The sequence below is a fragment of the Guyanagaster necrorhizus genome, assembly GCF_019112545.1.
Source record: "Guyanagaster necrorhizus MCA 3950 unplaced genomic scaffold BT62scaffold_8, whole genome shotgun sequence".
Classification (NCBI taxonomy): domain Eukaryota; kingdom Fungi; phylum Basidiomycota; class Agaricomycetes; order Agaricales; family Physalacriaceae; genus Guyanagaster; species Guyanagaster necrorhizus.
Window position 1 is genome coordinate 285607 of NW_025064887.1, and position 12417 is coordinate 298023.

A 12417-nucleotide genomic window follows, 5' to 3' on the forward strand; every position below is an offset into this window, starting at 1 on the left:
TATTATAGTTACTGAGGTCAAACTTTACCGCCTTGAACTTTTTCATAAGCAAATCGTTCCAACTTAAGGATCCTCTACTGGCTCTGTATGCACCTGAGACGCCACCTTTTTTAAGTCTTCAGGATCCGACTCTTGTGAATCCATACCCGAAATATCGGAGACAGTAGCAACAGGGCCCGTAAACCAGTGAACTCCGCCGTACTTTGGGAAGTAGTACCACACCAATGAAAGGATAAATATCCCGCCAAGAACCACAACGGCATAGTTCATATCTTGAACACTCGTTACCGGTGTCGAAGGGAACATGAAGACAATGCTCATGAACACCATGAACGAGACGGCTATGATGGCAACCGGTAAACTCTACAGAGGTTGTCAGATGGTGCATGTTCGAAGCGAACACAAACTACTAACGAAAACACCCAAAGTGAACGGACCCGGGGCAAAGTCATTGTCGCCTAGGAAACGGGCGGCGATCGGGATACTGTAAGCGACGTACAGTGCGATGACAGATATAGAGAATACGGCATCGATGGCCTCAGTTCCTGCGAAAGCTAAGAGTCCGAGTATCAAGGCCCAGCCAGCATCGAACCAGACCGTATTCACGGGAGTTCCAGTGAATGTGTTCATTTGGTAAAGCCAGTTTGAGAGGGGGAGCGCTGTTATGCAGCATCAGTATTTAAGAGGCTCACAGTAAAATATGAAAAACATACCCTTATCCCTGCTAAAGGCGTATGTCTGTCTACTTGCAGCCAGTAACTGGAAGATAATCTCAGAATAAAGCGCGCAATATCTGGAATGAACTTACCATACTGGAACCCATCATGTACCTAGCAAAAATGAAGACTCATGAATAACGTGCACTATTCGACTATACAAACGACCCACTGCACCAGAACGACGATGGCCCAGATTCCCAAGGTCCCCTTTTGCCCGAACCCGTTGAGGAAAATTTGGGCCATGGGCTGGTCGCTATCATAGAGTGCCTGCAGATCAGTGCCCATGCAGAACGCCAGCGCCACATTGATCGCTGGTAATAGGACTTTGGTATCAGCTCTTCGTGTTCATGAGAAAGGATCTTCAAACCCACCCCAGCCAAGAACTCCAGCTATCGCAATTGCCATGACAATTGCCCAAGGAACAGCAGTCGCAGCATTTGCAGCCTCTTCACTAATGTGAACGCTTGAATCGAAAGAGCCTGGACCACGGTTATTTGCGGGATAGGACAGGTGAAAAAACTGCGAGCGTACAGATGGTCCAAAGAGGCGCCAAGAAGCTCATGATAAATGCGTAGCCCTTAGGCCAGCCATCAACTGTCACGGGGCCGATGAGAACTGTGCTAAACTTAAAGTCAGGAGTACTAACGATTGACGAATTCCCATAAAGCAAAGCGCGCGGTATTCTTATACTCCGCTGGAGTCACGATGGGTAAGGCGATGATGACAGCAAGGCATAACCTGTCGCGTCTCAGGACAAGAAAAAACTCGGAGAAAATACAGCACGCACAGTACATTGAGTGTCACATATGCTGATTGTAGTCGTGCTAGGACCGTTGTGCCCAGACAACAAACAACCCCATGACTGAGGACAACTGCCGCATAAACACCGCTGTTATGAAAGCATATTCAACACACGGTGCCGGAAGGATAAGGTAAATCACGGACTATAGTTGACCATTCGTAGGCTCGAAGCTCTGGCCTGTCGAACCAATCTTTGCAGCGGCCATCACTTGAACAGCACAACCCCAGTCGATGGAGGCCACGGATGCAATCGATCCGATGGTGTTCATGTCTGTTATGAGGATGTGTGAATTTAGCGGACACAAAAGCCGTTAGGTTAGGAAACTGACATCCCACTATCCACGACAGTAAATTGCGCCAGCGGGGCGACGAAAGGGAATGCGTCCAGAAGTAAAGCCCTCCCGATGTAGGTGCAGCACTGGCAAGTTCCGCCATTGACATACCCACGAAGAGAATAAAAACACTAGCGACGGCCCACTGCAACATCGACTCAGTCACGGCCCACAGGATTTCGAGAATAGAACGTACCCCCCATGTCATAGCAGGTCCACCACCATTCGGTATCGCGTAGAACAGAACCGACGATATTGAGGGTAGGAGACCGATAATAGAGAATGCAATGCCGAATACCTAGAAAATGTTGTTTGAACTCCAACTCCAACCACCTTGAGAGCACCGGCAGCAGTACGTACTTCAATGGGTGTAAACGCGCGCCGAAATTCTTGCTTGTACCCCAGCGACGCTAGAAGCTCTTCGTCAGCTCGCTGTACAGCCTCCCTCGAACCCATGGCGGAAGTTGTGGGTTAACAGCTGTTAGAGGCGCTCAATGACAGGCTCTATGATATACCTGCAACGCCGCGGCAGTCGAAAAAAGGTCATGCATGGCTATAAAGATAAGGAATCCTTAAAGGAATAGAACCATCGGGTAACTCACATTGTTTGGGGTCCAGAAATATCCCGCCGATAAGCTTGTGAAAGGCACTGATATAGGTAGATAGCATCACCATCAATCAGCGCTAGTCAGCATATACAGGACCCCAGTCTACCCAAGGCAAAAACAACGCTTGCAGTTCTGCGAGTCACTCAACGCAGTAGTCATGCGCGCTTCCACCAAAAAAATCAGTTTGTAAATTTCTTGTCATGAACAAGGTACAGGAGGCTCTATTGTTAGACCACCGTACCTAGTCGATAATCATCCAGTCCGTCGGGGCGCATATAGCTCGTTAGCTACCGTCAGGGTAATTGGCCGAAACTGAAGCTAGACTTGAAAGCTAACTGCGGCGGTCTCATAGCTTCGCACGAGCGACTACCCCGACGCCTTGCTCCTGTGACTCCAAGTGGAAGAACCAGGTCCTCGCTCCAGCAGGAATATCTTGTCCGTGTCAATGGCTGACTCCTTTACGGCTAGCCGTTGACACGAACGGCCCTTGGCTATAAAAAGGTTGCTTATATGTCAATATGGATTCTGTGAAAATATGGAAGAATACGCAGAGTTGTGTGGCCATAAAAACGGTGCAGGTCAACACCAACCTGATACTAAGAGAGATGTCGAAGACCTTGTGACATTTAGCCAGCTTCAATCCCCACCACACTGACAACACAACTCACACGAGGAACACGGTTTTGCAAACGCTCAGCATCGAGACCGGATTTTTCAAATGGACCGTACCGCGGGGAATATCGTCCTAAAACGCTTCACGAACCGCAACATCCACCCCACTCAAAATATCGTTCGCAAATTGACGCGCGGGCGGGCAGGAACGGTTCTCTACGGGACCATTCGTGAGATATGGTGATGGTAGGCAAGGAACGTGGGGAAGAAGGCAAAGAGGTGAACAAACTGCGCGAATCGGGCCAAGGAGGGAGAGACGTCTGTAGCGAGCTCACCGCGCCATGGTATAAAATCAAGAAATGCCAGGAATATTGTATACGAGTTTGACAATATTTTAACATACCGCCACTGCCACTTAGCCTGGCAGTGGCTAACATGCCTGAAATCTTGAAATCTTGTCCTGCTTTATCATCTCTGATTGGCGAATTCTCGACACTTGCGGGAAATTTGGTATGCTGTGGACGAAGCTGATATGTGCCTTGTCATTGGGACTTCTGTAACCAGCACGGAGGAAAGGTTGCAGTATTCAACTTGAATCGCTCCGAGGAGCGACGAACAAGCCGACTTCCTCTTTCTTGGACCTTGCGAGGAGACACTTTCTCGTATCCTTTTCTCAAGTTCAAGTTCTCCATGATACTGTCTCAAGGTCATGACAAGGCGAAAGGGTTCATATATAGATAGTCGCAGCACGGTCTGCTTTGTATACAGATGTCAAAAAAAAATCGACATTGCACGTTACGCGTTCACTTTCTGCAAAGAGTCATTGTCAAAGTTTTTCTTTCACCGTGGTAAATCCTATCACGTGGCGCGGGAATTTGGCGTGGGAACAAAGTCTTGAAAGGTAAAGAGCTCTACTCAACGCCGCCTTCGACCTCAAGACCTCAAGAACGCCGTCGTCGCCCTCCATGAAATTCTCCGCAGGTGGGTTTTGTGCTCAACAGCTGCCTCTCTGTCTTTTTCCGGGAGATTTTGGCCAGGAATATGGCTGGATTCGCGACTTTGAAACTGGATGACGCTGAGACTATATTTTGGTAGACGTCTCTTCCTCGCGGCGCAAAGCCCGCAAGGCTCACTTCGATGCTCCCTCATCTGTCCGCCGAAAGATCATGTCTTCTGCGCTCTCCAAGGAGCTCCGCGGCAAGCACAACGTACATCTACTTCCATCTCATTGACCGGAATATTTCCTCATTTAATGTGTTTAGGCTCGCTCCCTACCCGTTCGCAAGGATGACGAAGTTCGCATTGTTCGTGGCAAGTACAAGGGGCGGGAGGGAAAGGTGACGCAGGTGTACCGCAAAAAGTGGGTTATCCACGTTGACCGTGTGCAACGGGACAAGTCCAACGGCGCCTCTGCCCCCATCGGCATTCACCCCAGCAATGTGGTCATCACGACCATCAAGATGGATAAGGACAGGTGTGTTGTGCTGACATAGAATCTCCTTGACTGCACTAATAATTTTGTCAGGCGCGCAATCTTGGATCGCAAGGATAGGAAGAAGAACACATCAACGGATATTGAGATGGTCGATGTGCGTTGCCCTTTACTTTTCATCTGTACCTCATATTTACGCCCATCCAGTAATTCATTCCTTAGCTGTTGTCTCTTTCATATCTTTACATCGACGTACAAAAATCATCCATGTATCTATGCACTTGCGAAGATATGCCACATGACAACCACTTTCTGTTAGTGGGGACTCCAGAAGACTCGTTGAAGTGATGGGATCGTGGAAGACCCACACGATTGTCAGAAGTTTAAATATTCGTCTTCCAACAAGTGTATTTTGCTCGGGGAAGAACTAGTTTGAATCATTCAGCGTTTAGAGGGAATTTTGCTCTTTATATCGAAGCGTCTCTTGTTGGCCTGTTGGTCCTACACCGGCTCTTACGACGGCTGTAACATCACCCACCGCTCCGTGCTCGTGAGATATGCTTTGTTGGTATCATATATTAAGGCTCTGAGCATTCTTCTGCGCGTTCTCCGACGTTTGGAGTGATATTACAGCGCAGGAAGATCTGAGTCTCATTCTAGCTCATAATGAAGTCTGCCCATATCACATCCTCAGTCCCTATACGCTGTCGACTCGTAGGAACACTCTCTTCACTTATGCGTAACGCTACAGAACACTGATTTGGCGAACAAAGGCCTTACGGGCCTTGTATAGACACGTTCCCATGTCGGACGTACCTGCGTTTCCCTTGGTGCTACACCGGAGGAATATTCCAAGTCGGCATTCGGACGATTTCTGAATAACACCAAGAGGGCGATGCTGCAGCCCTTCCAGCAATTCATACATCATAATGGAAGGGGCATTGAAGGAAAATCTTCCAATGGAGACTTGATGTTAGATTTTGTTTGTATTTCTGCTTTGTTACAACAATGCGACAGCAATATGACAGGACAGGATGTTATACAATTATCACTTGTAAGTGATGTTTAACGACAGATTAAAAGGTAATGTGCTGGCAGTAACAGTAACTTCCCCTCCTGTGGGGAGAAGCTCTGATACCTTCTTCTGCAAATTGGGGCGGGTAATAGCTTCCAGTTGAGGAGGAGCCTGAAGATAAATTTGTATTGATCCAGATGACAACGAAGGCTTCTTGATCTGGCTGTAGAAGGTGTTAGCGTTTCGAAATGCGATCCACCAGGCAGAACATACATATCCTGCTTTTCTGTCAGCATGTCGATCAACTCTTCAACAGTAATCTCCGGGCCGATGGACATCTCTAAAGACTCCCCACCACATACGGGACAGTCGTCTCGCTTTTCGTGTTCAAACGTATACGAATAGACACCCTCGGTACCGATGAGCATGAAATAGTTGTTCAGGAAAGCAGCAGAACTGGTGGCAATCTTGAAGGCTTCATTACAGCAAGCCGCTATCGACCATGATAAGCTCGGCTCTTTGGGATAAGGACATGAAAGCAAACCTGCAATGATGGCATTGGTAGAGGCAATAGCAGGGATGATGTTTTTGACCACTCCTTGGGTGAGTGACCACGTCACACCCTCTATTTTGAATTCTCTCGCGCGCGCAGACGCGACCGTGTACAGCCAATTGATATGGTCTGGATCGTCAGTATCCATCTTCTTGTCTGTCGGAAACCGTTAAGGATCCCATCGTACTCATGGGCGGACGGCTCACCTCTGTGCACACGCGGCCATTCGAGCACCGATGCCCACTCTATGCAGTGTTCCGGGAGACGTGGTGTGTTGGCGATGGTACAGATGGGGAAAGCAGTAGGTTTGTTCAACATATCTAGGGAGCATTCGTAACACGATGTAATCGTTGGCAGGATGACGCGGGCTTGACCCTTGAAACCTAGGTACGCCTCAGCCGGGGAATATGCACCAATAATTTGCGTACAGACCTTCTGTGCCGCCATCAATGAGAGGCTTCAGACTCTCTAGGTTCTCTGGGTCGACGAGATTGACTAGTGTCGCGTTTATCCATCTCCGTGCTTCGACAGAATCAAGGCCACAGATGACGAGATTGAATTGCATGTAATATTCGTCATCTTTATCCTGTATCTTGCCAAAGTATCTGGAAAATAGTTAATTTTGTTATGTGCAATGTTCTAGATATACTCACGGCGTGACCTTGATTCCCGGTACCCTCTTCATGATGAATTCTGCCGCCACCGTGGCTTTGGGTTGCCCAACGTCTTTCGGTCTGGGACAAGTGAGAAACGCGAGACATACGAGACGTAGCAGCGCCTACCTAAACAAAAACTGTCGATTGAGATTACTAATATCAATTGTATCCATGTCAATGACATGGATGTCCTTGAACCCTGTGAGCGCAAGATTGGCAAGAATCTCGCAGCCCAGACCGCCTGCACCGATGACGAGGATTTTGGCCTGATTGCGAAGGAAGTCCTTGACCTGCGCCAGGCGTCAGTCAGCGTCGTATCGGCCCGTTCGAGAAAGAAAACGCGCGCACCCCGTCCCCTGCCATGAATGCGGGACTAGTACGGGGACCCGGCGTGTTGAGTATCTGGTCAATATGGTCGTAACGCCCTGCCCAGTCCTGGCTTGCGATGCCATTAGAGCCTGCCATTGTCGCCATAAGATACCAGTTGCGTGTAAGGAAAGGTAAGAAGGGAACGGATATTGATAATCCAAGGTTCAGAGATCGGTTTCCTTTTTCGTCATCGTGTCCGGCGTTCTTTCCTTTTTCCTTTGTCGTCAAATGGCACAAACAGGCTCTTTGCTGCATTATAGAAGTCACCAACACTTCAGAAATCGGTTGGTACTGTCGATATTGAGCGGGAAGCCAGTGCGAATCGACAAAATACGCTCAGACGACAAAAATCCTGGTCTTCGGGGTATGTACTGCCTACGTCCTGTTTTCTCCGCTTATTGTTTTTAGATTTCGAAATAAGTCTTCTCAGGTTACTGGAGAAGGTCACTAATGGGACCATAATCGAAATATCAATAACCGGTACGCATGAAAGTGCTAAAAGCAGCCAGAGACTGAACAAATCACAGGTACTGCTATCTTACTGAAGCCCGGTATTATATCTGGAGGTCCATTGGTTCATGATTGCCCTCTGTCACGATCCATTGGCTATTTCCTTGAGCCCATCATCATGTTGGCGCCCTTTTCCAAAAAACCTCTCCAGCTCACTTTGAGAGGAATAACGACCGACGAACACGACCTTTCCGTACGTCAGCAGATACCAAACGCAAATTGATGCTCATTTTACTAGGCAGATCTGATACGGACGGTGACGCTGCCTCATTTGCAGCTCTTTGGTCTCACTGATGGCGTGGAATTACGGGTAAGCTTACTGGCTTGCATTCAGGGTTATTGGATTCATGCTCTTCAGATTAAAAAGCGAGGTGCGGCTCCCGCTGGTGGCGGCGAGGTTCAATTTCTGTGCCCAATAGTCAAGCAGGTTAAGACTCTTGACTTCGTGGAGCCGGGAAAAATAAAACGAATACGCGGTATAGCGTCAGTGTACTGCCTATTATCGAAGCAAAAGTTCTAACCCGATTAGAATAGACACGCTGTCCGCGTGAGCCCACAATTTTCCAATCGAATGATAGAGGCGTGCCGCTCTGTCATAAATCGATATATTCCTGATATATATCTCTATTCAGACGTCTACAAAGGCGACGAGAGTGGAAAGTAAGTCGTTGCCGCCATAGGCGTTTTCATTCTTTACGCGACTCTTCTAGATCTCCAGGTTATGCGTTGACGCTTTTGGCTGAGTCGACGACTTCGGCAATCCATTGTTCGGAGGCGATCTCTCGACCAGGAGTAACACCAGAGGAGATAGCACTGGAAGCTTCTCGTTCCCTCTTAGCAGAGATTGAAAGGGGAGGTTGTGTCGACCAAAAGCACCAGACGTTCGTCCTAATGATGATGGTGCTCGGTAGTGAAGATGTTGGGCGCTGCCGGATGAGTGAACCAACACCCCGGACGTACGTTGACCCCCGCACTTGTACGTCGATGAAAGACTGACCTTGTCTAGGATACAATTTCTGCGAGACATCCGTGATTTCTTTGGCACATCGTTTAAAATCGTCCCTACAGATCCTACAGACCCTGACTGTTCACAGCTGTTATATTCGTGTTATGGGACTGGGTATGTGAACGCCAACCGGACAATCGCATGAATGTTGCCATTTCGTACTGTATCTATATGTTGTAGTTCTAGACCGGTCATAATTCATCACCATAGTACCCTTTCATGCTTTCCGATGGTCATTTCCTTTGATTGATTCATATCAGAGATTCACACATACACATAAGATTCGACAGTCCAACACCATAGTATCGTGGAACCTAACGACATAATCTGCCAACTCCGTTTCATTGTGTTCCAACGCTTTATCCCTTCCTCCACCGCCACACCTAAACCGTGAAGAATAGGGTGTTAGGTATCAGGCAACTACGCAGCTGATGCGTTTAAACGGCAAAAGGAAAGGTGGCCATCAGAACTTGCGGAGGCCTTCAACGTGAACGCCTTCTCCTAGTGCATTACCCGTCGTCATTACGCTATGTGCGATGACAACTCAACGAATGAATGAGGCTTCGGCTTTGTTACGTCGTCGTAACTCTTAAGAGGTGATATGATCACGCGCCAAGTGGCGTCCGCAGAGAAGGTTTCAGCGTGCAGCGGTCATTGAATAGATGAGTGGTGTTGCCTTATTTTGATGGCTCCTCGATTCGTCGAAATATGAATGACACCGATTCGGAGTGAAGTCAACTGGAAATGCTGCGAATCCTGTCGGACTCAAAGAAATGATCATCAACAGTGATGTTGTGACAGAGTGTCGGAGCTGGACTAGAGGATACTGCACTTTTTGCCCAATGGCATCGCTGCCTCAAAGAATGTTCGCCCAGTAAAATTCCTTGCGAATCAGATGGTTTGAGGCTCAAAGTTCATGACGAGCCGACAGAAGGACTTGTACGAGATCTTTGCACCTCGACGATAAGGGTGTTTGACAGGTGGTTAGGAAGACCCGTAGAATGGTGTCGGAACTGTCACGATGAAAATAAGGGAAGGGAACGCATGAGGATAGTAGGTTCACCAAGGACCATATGAATGCCTATTCGGAATTCAACCAGGGACAAGGATGCGGAGACTTACCGTTGGATCTTGCAGCACGCCCTTACAACGAGTCTTACCACCCTGCTAGGTGAATGAAACGCCCTCGTTTCTGATATGCCTCAGCAGCATTTCTTGGATGAACAACCGAACGCACCTTTACATTGTGTACCGCACGTGTGCGACATATTATATGCTCCCTCCTACGAATTTACGCCATCGTTCCCACCGACAATGGCTGTTGTCGCCAGTACATCATCTTGCTTATCGCAATCCAGATATCATCCACTATTCTCTTCCCCAGATGCAGACGTCGTGCTTAGCTCCTCGGACGACACCCTGTATCAGGTAGATGCGTATACCTTGCGCACCACTTGTGGACTTTTCAGAACGATGTTCTCACTTCCACGACCACAGAGGAGTCATGCCGAAGATGAGGAGTCGAAGGGAGGTGATGACGGTTCCGGGCGTGAACCTATTCCCACATATGAACCTGCGGCTACACTCACACCTTTACTCCTCCTTCTCTTCGGTCTACCTCTCCCCAAGTCAATATCCAGCTGGTCCTACGACGACTTGGAGCGAATCCTGACCCTGGCAGAAAACTGGGATGCGCAGGGCCCGATATCCTTCATCCGCGGGGCGGTTTCGTGCCCTCGCTTTACGGAAACAGACCCTTTGAGATTCTATGCGATCGCAGCGCACTTTGGTTGGGAAGAGGAGATGAGACTGGCGGCCAAATTTACGCTGCGGATTGACATGTTCAATCTATCCGACGAACAGGAAGAAGTGGTCGCCAAGATATCATCGAAGGATTTCCTTCCGCTTCTGCACCTTCGTCGCAGAAGAACAATGACATTCAGAGCGCTCATTAACGACGTGGGACGGTTCTCAGCAGGGAATGATGATGGGTATGTTTGCGGACGGTGTGGGGTGACGAAGATGGATAACCGGACATGGAGGGCATTCAGAGAGGCGCTGACGTTGGAAATCGACCAAAGGCCGCTGGGCGACGGAGTGAGCGGATTGGCAGTGGGAGGAATAAGGAGTGGAGAGCAAGTTGGTATTGGCTGCATGTCGTGGGCGGTGGCGGAGAGGTGCTGGGCGGCGAGATGTGAAAAGGCAGGCTGTGGTGCGGTAAACTATGATCGATTGATGACGCTGAAGGAAATCAAGAAATCCGTCGACGAGCTTCCCTGGTTTTGAACGAAATAGGAAATCGCATTATTATTGTTTGATCTTATGTAAAATATTAGATTAAATAACTGCTAAGCAAACCCACTTGACCACATACCAGCGCGGTCATGTCTACAGATACCATTCGCTCCACAAAGTTGAAGTTCAAAGGCGACAAAACCAAGAAGAAACGCAAAAGAGATGTTGATGATGAAGGTCGAGCCAGCAGCAGTCGGCACAAGGACGACGACGATCCTGATACTTGGGTATTCCCTGAAAATGACATCGAAATTCGTGGTCCTGCATTCCTGATTCACCCCTCCGACCCTTCTCCAATATCTATAAATTTCAACTCTACCTCCAACCGCGTCGTCTTGCACGTCCTAGACAAGGAGAAATCCGAAGATGATAATGAGCTGGTCCCCAGTCTTCTCGAGCGCACGCCGACGGATGTTTCCCAGGTATGGGTCATCACTCGCGTTGCAGGCTCGCCGACCATCAATCTGCGAACAGGTACGGGCGAAGGCAAATTCCTTTCTTGCGACATGCACGGTATCGTCACCTCGGACCGAGATGCGCGGGGCCCGCAGGAGGAATGGACGCCAGTGCTCATGCCAGACGGGATGGTAGCATTCATGAATGTCTATGAGAAGTACTTGGGTATCGACGAGGTCGCTGGAGGTGCACTGCAGCTGCGTGGAGACAGTGAAGACGTCGGATTCAAAGAAAGGTTTTGGCTCAAAATTCAGAACAAGTACAAGAAGGAAGCAAACGAGGAAGAGAAAAAGAAGACAGAGGGTGTCGCGGGCCCTCCAACAATTGATGAGCCTGGTTCCAAGTGAGTGTGGACTTCTGTGTGTGGGTTCTTGGACTCACGATTGTCGTGTAGTCGGATGTTCCAGGCTTGGGGTGCCGGACGGAGTGTCGTATCCAAGGAAGACAGGAAAGAGGTACTTTTCAAGATTATGTCATGAACGATGGCCATGTTGACTTTTTTTTTTGTAGCTGAAGCGTGCTCGCAAGGAAGGACGTTTAGCAGAAGCTATGTTAGATCGTCGAGCTAAGCTGAAGAGGTGCGTTCGACTTTGTCCCTTTGCTCCGTCTCTCACGTCCTTCTAGTGACAGGTTTTGTTGACTCTGTTCTACATGTATATAGTATGCTCTAATGGAAACATGCCGTACTATTCTGAGAGAACCCGACTTGTTGCACATCATTACCCCAAAGAAGATTATGCGCAGATCGCGAGCATATGATGCTTGTTTAATTTTTTGCCTTCGCTCCCTTTTTCTCAGGCTGTCACATTCGATTCCTCGCTATGGATTCACCGTGAGATTTGTGTTCGAGTTTCTGTTTACTCTGCTGAAGCACCGTCTCGTAGCATCAAGATCAAAAATCGTCCAAGTTTCCACTCAAAATGCTGATACATGAGCTGTTTCACCATATGAAACCAGCAGGTATCGGAAAGTCGGAGTTCGAAGCCATCAAGGTAGCCATTACATCGTCTTATTATCGACTTCACTCATATGCTATAGGCATACATTCACATC

At 48.5% G+C, this 12417-nt stretch overlaps 7 protein-coding genes across 7 annotated transcripts; 4 read left to right on the forward strand and 3 right to left on the reverse strand.

Annotated features, from left to right (window-relative positions):
• Positions 1 to 63: 63 nt before the first annotated feature.
• On the reverse strand, positions 64 to 2308 carry BT62DRAFT_890270 (amino acid transporter; the record flags this gene model as incomplete). Its single annotated transcript, XM_043183021.1, has 13 exons — positions 64 to 363; positions 415 to 659; positions 714 to 759; positions 809 to 830; positions 889 to 1030; positions 1091 to 1198; positions 1251 to 1313; positions 1366 to 1457; positions 1507 to 1608; positions 1665 to 1791; positions 1850 to 1997; positions 2049 to 2150; positions 2213 to 2308. The coding sequence occupies 13 exons, from the start codon at positions 2306 to 2308 to the stop codon at positions 64 to 66; spliced, it is 1593 nt and encodes a 530-aa protein (XP_043041443.1).
• An 804-nt stretch (positions 2309 to 3112) lies between these two features.
• Positions 3113 to 3446, reverse strand: BT62DRAFT_965666 (uncharacterized protein; the record flags this gene model as incomplete). The annotated part of the gene is made up of 1 exon (XM_043188784.1): positions 3113 to 3446. A coding segment is annotated over one exon (231 nt), but the record flags the coding sequence as incomplete, so codon positions are not given.
• A 576-nt stretch (positions 3447 to 4022) lies between these two features.
• On the forward strand, positions 4023 to 4960 carry BT62DRAFT_965671 (ribosomal protein L24). Its single transcript, XM_043188785.1, has 5 exons — positions 4023 to 4053; positions 4168 to 4280; positions 4335 to 4546; positions 4598 to 4661; positions 4712 to 4960. The coding sequence occupies exons 1-5, from the start codon at positions 4038 to 4040 to the stop codon at positions 4712 to 4714; spliced, it is 408 nt and encodes a 135-aa protein (XP_043041445.1). The 5' UTR covers positions 4023 to 4037; the 3' UTR covers positions 4715 to 4960.
• Positions 4961 to 5464: 504 nt separating this feature from the next.
• BT62DRAFT_930046 (uncharacterized protein) lies at positions 5465 to 7374 on the reverse strand. Its single transcript, XM_043185850.1, has 8 exons — positions 7077 to 7374; positions 6855 to 7018; positions 6726 to 6806; positions 6505 to 6677; positions 6279 to 6455; positions 6064 to 6228; positions 5793 to 6012; positions 5465 to 5742 (listed from the first exon to the last, which is right to left on the reverse strand). The coding sequence occupies exons 1-8, from the start codon at positions 7191 to 7193 to the stop codon at positions 5553 to 5555; spliced, it is 1287 nt and encodes a 428-aa protein (XP_043041446.1). The 5' UTR covers positions 7194 to 7374; the 3' UTR covers positions 5465 to 5552.
• BT62DRAFT_744020 (18S rRNA biogenesis protein) lies at positions 7282 to 8837 on the forward strand. The gene is made up of 8 exons (XM_043182120.1): positions 7282 to 7461; positions 7506 to 7577; positions 7625 to 7800; positions 7846 to 7917; positions 7966 to 8090; positions 8142 to 8267; positions 8318 to 8563; positions 8614 to 8837. Exons 1-8 carry the CDS (start codon positions 7326 to 7328, stop codon positions 8756 to 8758), a joined length of 1098 nt encoding a protein of 365 aa, XP_043041447.1. The 5' UTR covers positions 7282 to 7325; the 3' UTR covers positions 8759 to 8837.
• Positions 8838 to 9685: 848 nt separating this feature from the next.
• BT62DRAFT_1074481 (uncharacterized protein) lies at positions 9686 to 10899 on the forward strand (the record flags this gene model as incomplete). The annotated part of the gene is made up of 1 exon (XM_043179024.1): positions 9686 to 10899. The coding sequence occupies exon 1, from the start codon at positions 9811 to 9813 to the stop codon at positions 10897 to 10899; it is 1089 nt and encodes a 362-aa protein (XP_043041448.1). The 5' UTR covers positions 9686 to 9810.
• Positions 10900 to 10997: 98 nt separating this feature from the next.
• Positions 10998 to 12004, forward strand: BT62DRAFT_979770 (uncharacterized protein; the record flags this gene model as incomplete). The annotated part of the gene is made up of 4 exons (XM_043189465.1): positions 10998 to 11707; positions 11759 to 11819; positions 11875 to 11942; positions 11989 to 12004. 4 exons carry the CDS (start codon positions 10998 to 11000, stop codon positions 12002 to 12004), a joined length of 855 nt encoding a protein of 284 aa, XP_043041449.1.
• Positions 12005 to 12417: the final 413 nt, after the last annotated feature.

What these genes read in the sequence shown, in the direction of transcription:
- BT62DRAFT_930046 (XM_043185850.1), bottom strand. Translation starts at nt 7,193, where the DNA reads ATGGCAGGCTCTAATGGCATCGCAAGCCAGGACTGGGCAGGGCGTTAC. An exon ending in CCGGGAATCAAGGTCACGCC is followed by an intron (nt 6,678 to 6,725) that starts GTGAGTATATCT and finishes ACTATTTTCCAG; the next exon opens with ATACTTTGGCAAGATACAGG. An exon ending in CTGACAGAAAAGCAGGATAT is followed by an intron (nt 5,743 to 5,792) that starts GTATGTTCTGCC and finishes CACCTTCTACAG; the next exon opens with CCAGATCAAGAAGCCTTCGT.
- BT62DRAFT_965671 (XM_043188785.1), top strand. An exon ending in AGCTCCGCGGCAAGCACAAC is followed by an intron (nt 4,281 to 4,334) that starts GTACATCTACTT and finishes TAATGTGTTTAG; the next exon opens with GCTCGCTCCCTACCCGTTCG. An exon ending in ATCAAGATGGATAAGGACAG is followed by an intron (nt 4,547 to 4,597) that starts GTGTGTTGTGCT and finishes TAATTTTGTCAG; the next exon opens with GCGCGCAATCTTGGATCGCA.
- BT62DRAFT_744020 (XM_043182120.1), top strand. Translation starts at nt 7,326, where the DNA reads ATGGCACAAACAGGCTCTTTGCTGCATTATAGAAGTCACCAACACTTC. An exon ending in CAAAAATCCTGGTCTTCGGG is followed by an intron (nt 7,462 to 7,505) that starts GTATGTACTGCC and finishes TATTGTTTTTAG; the next exon opens with ATTTCGAAATAAGTCTTCTC. An exon ending in AAAGGCGACGAGAGTGGAAA is followed by an intron (nt 8,268 to 8,317) that starts GTAAGTCGTTGC and finishes CGACTCTTCTAG; the next exon opens with ATCTCCAGGTTATGCGTTGA.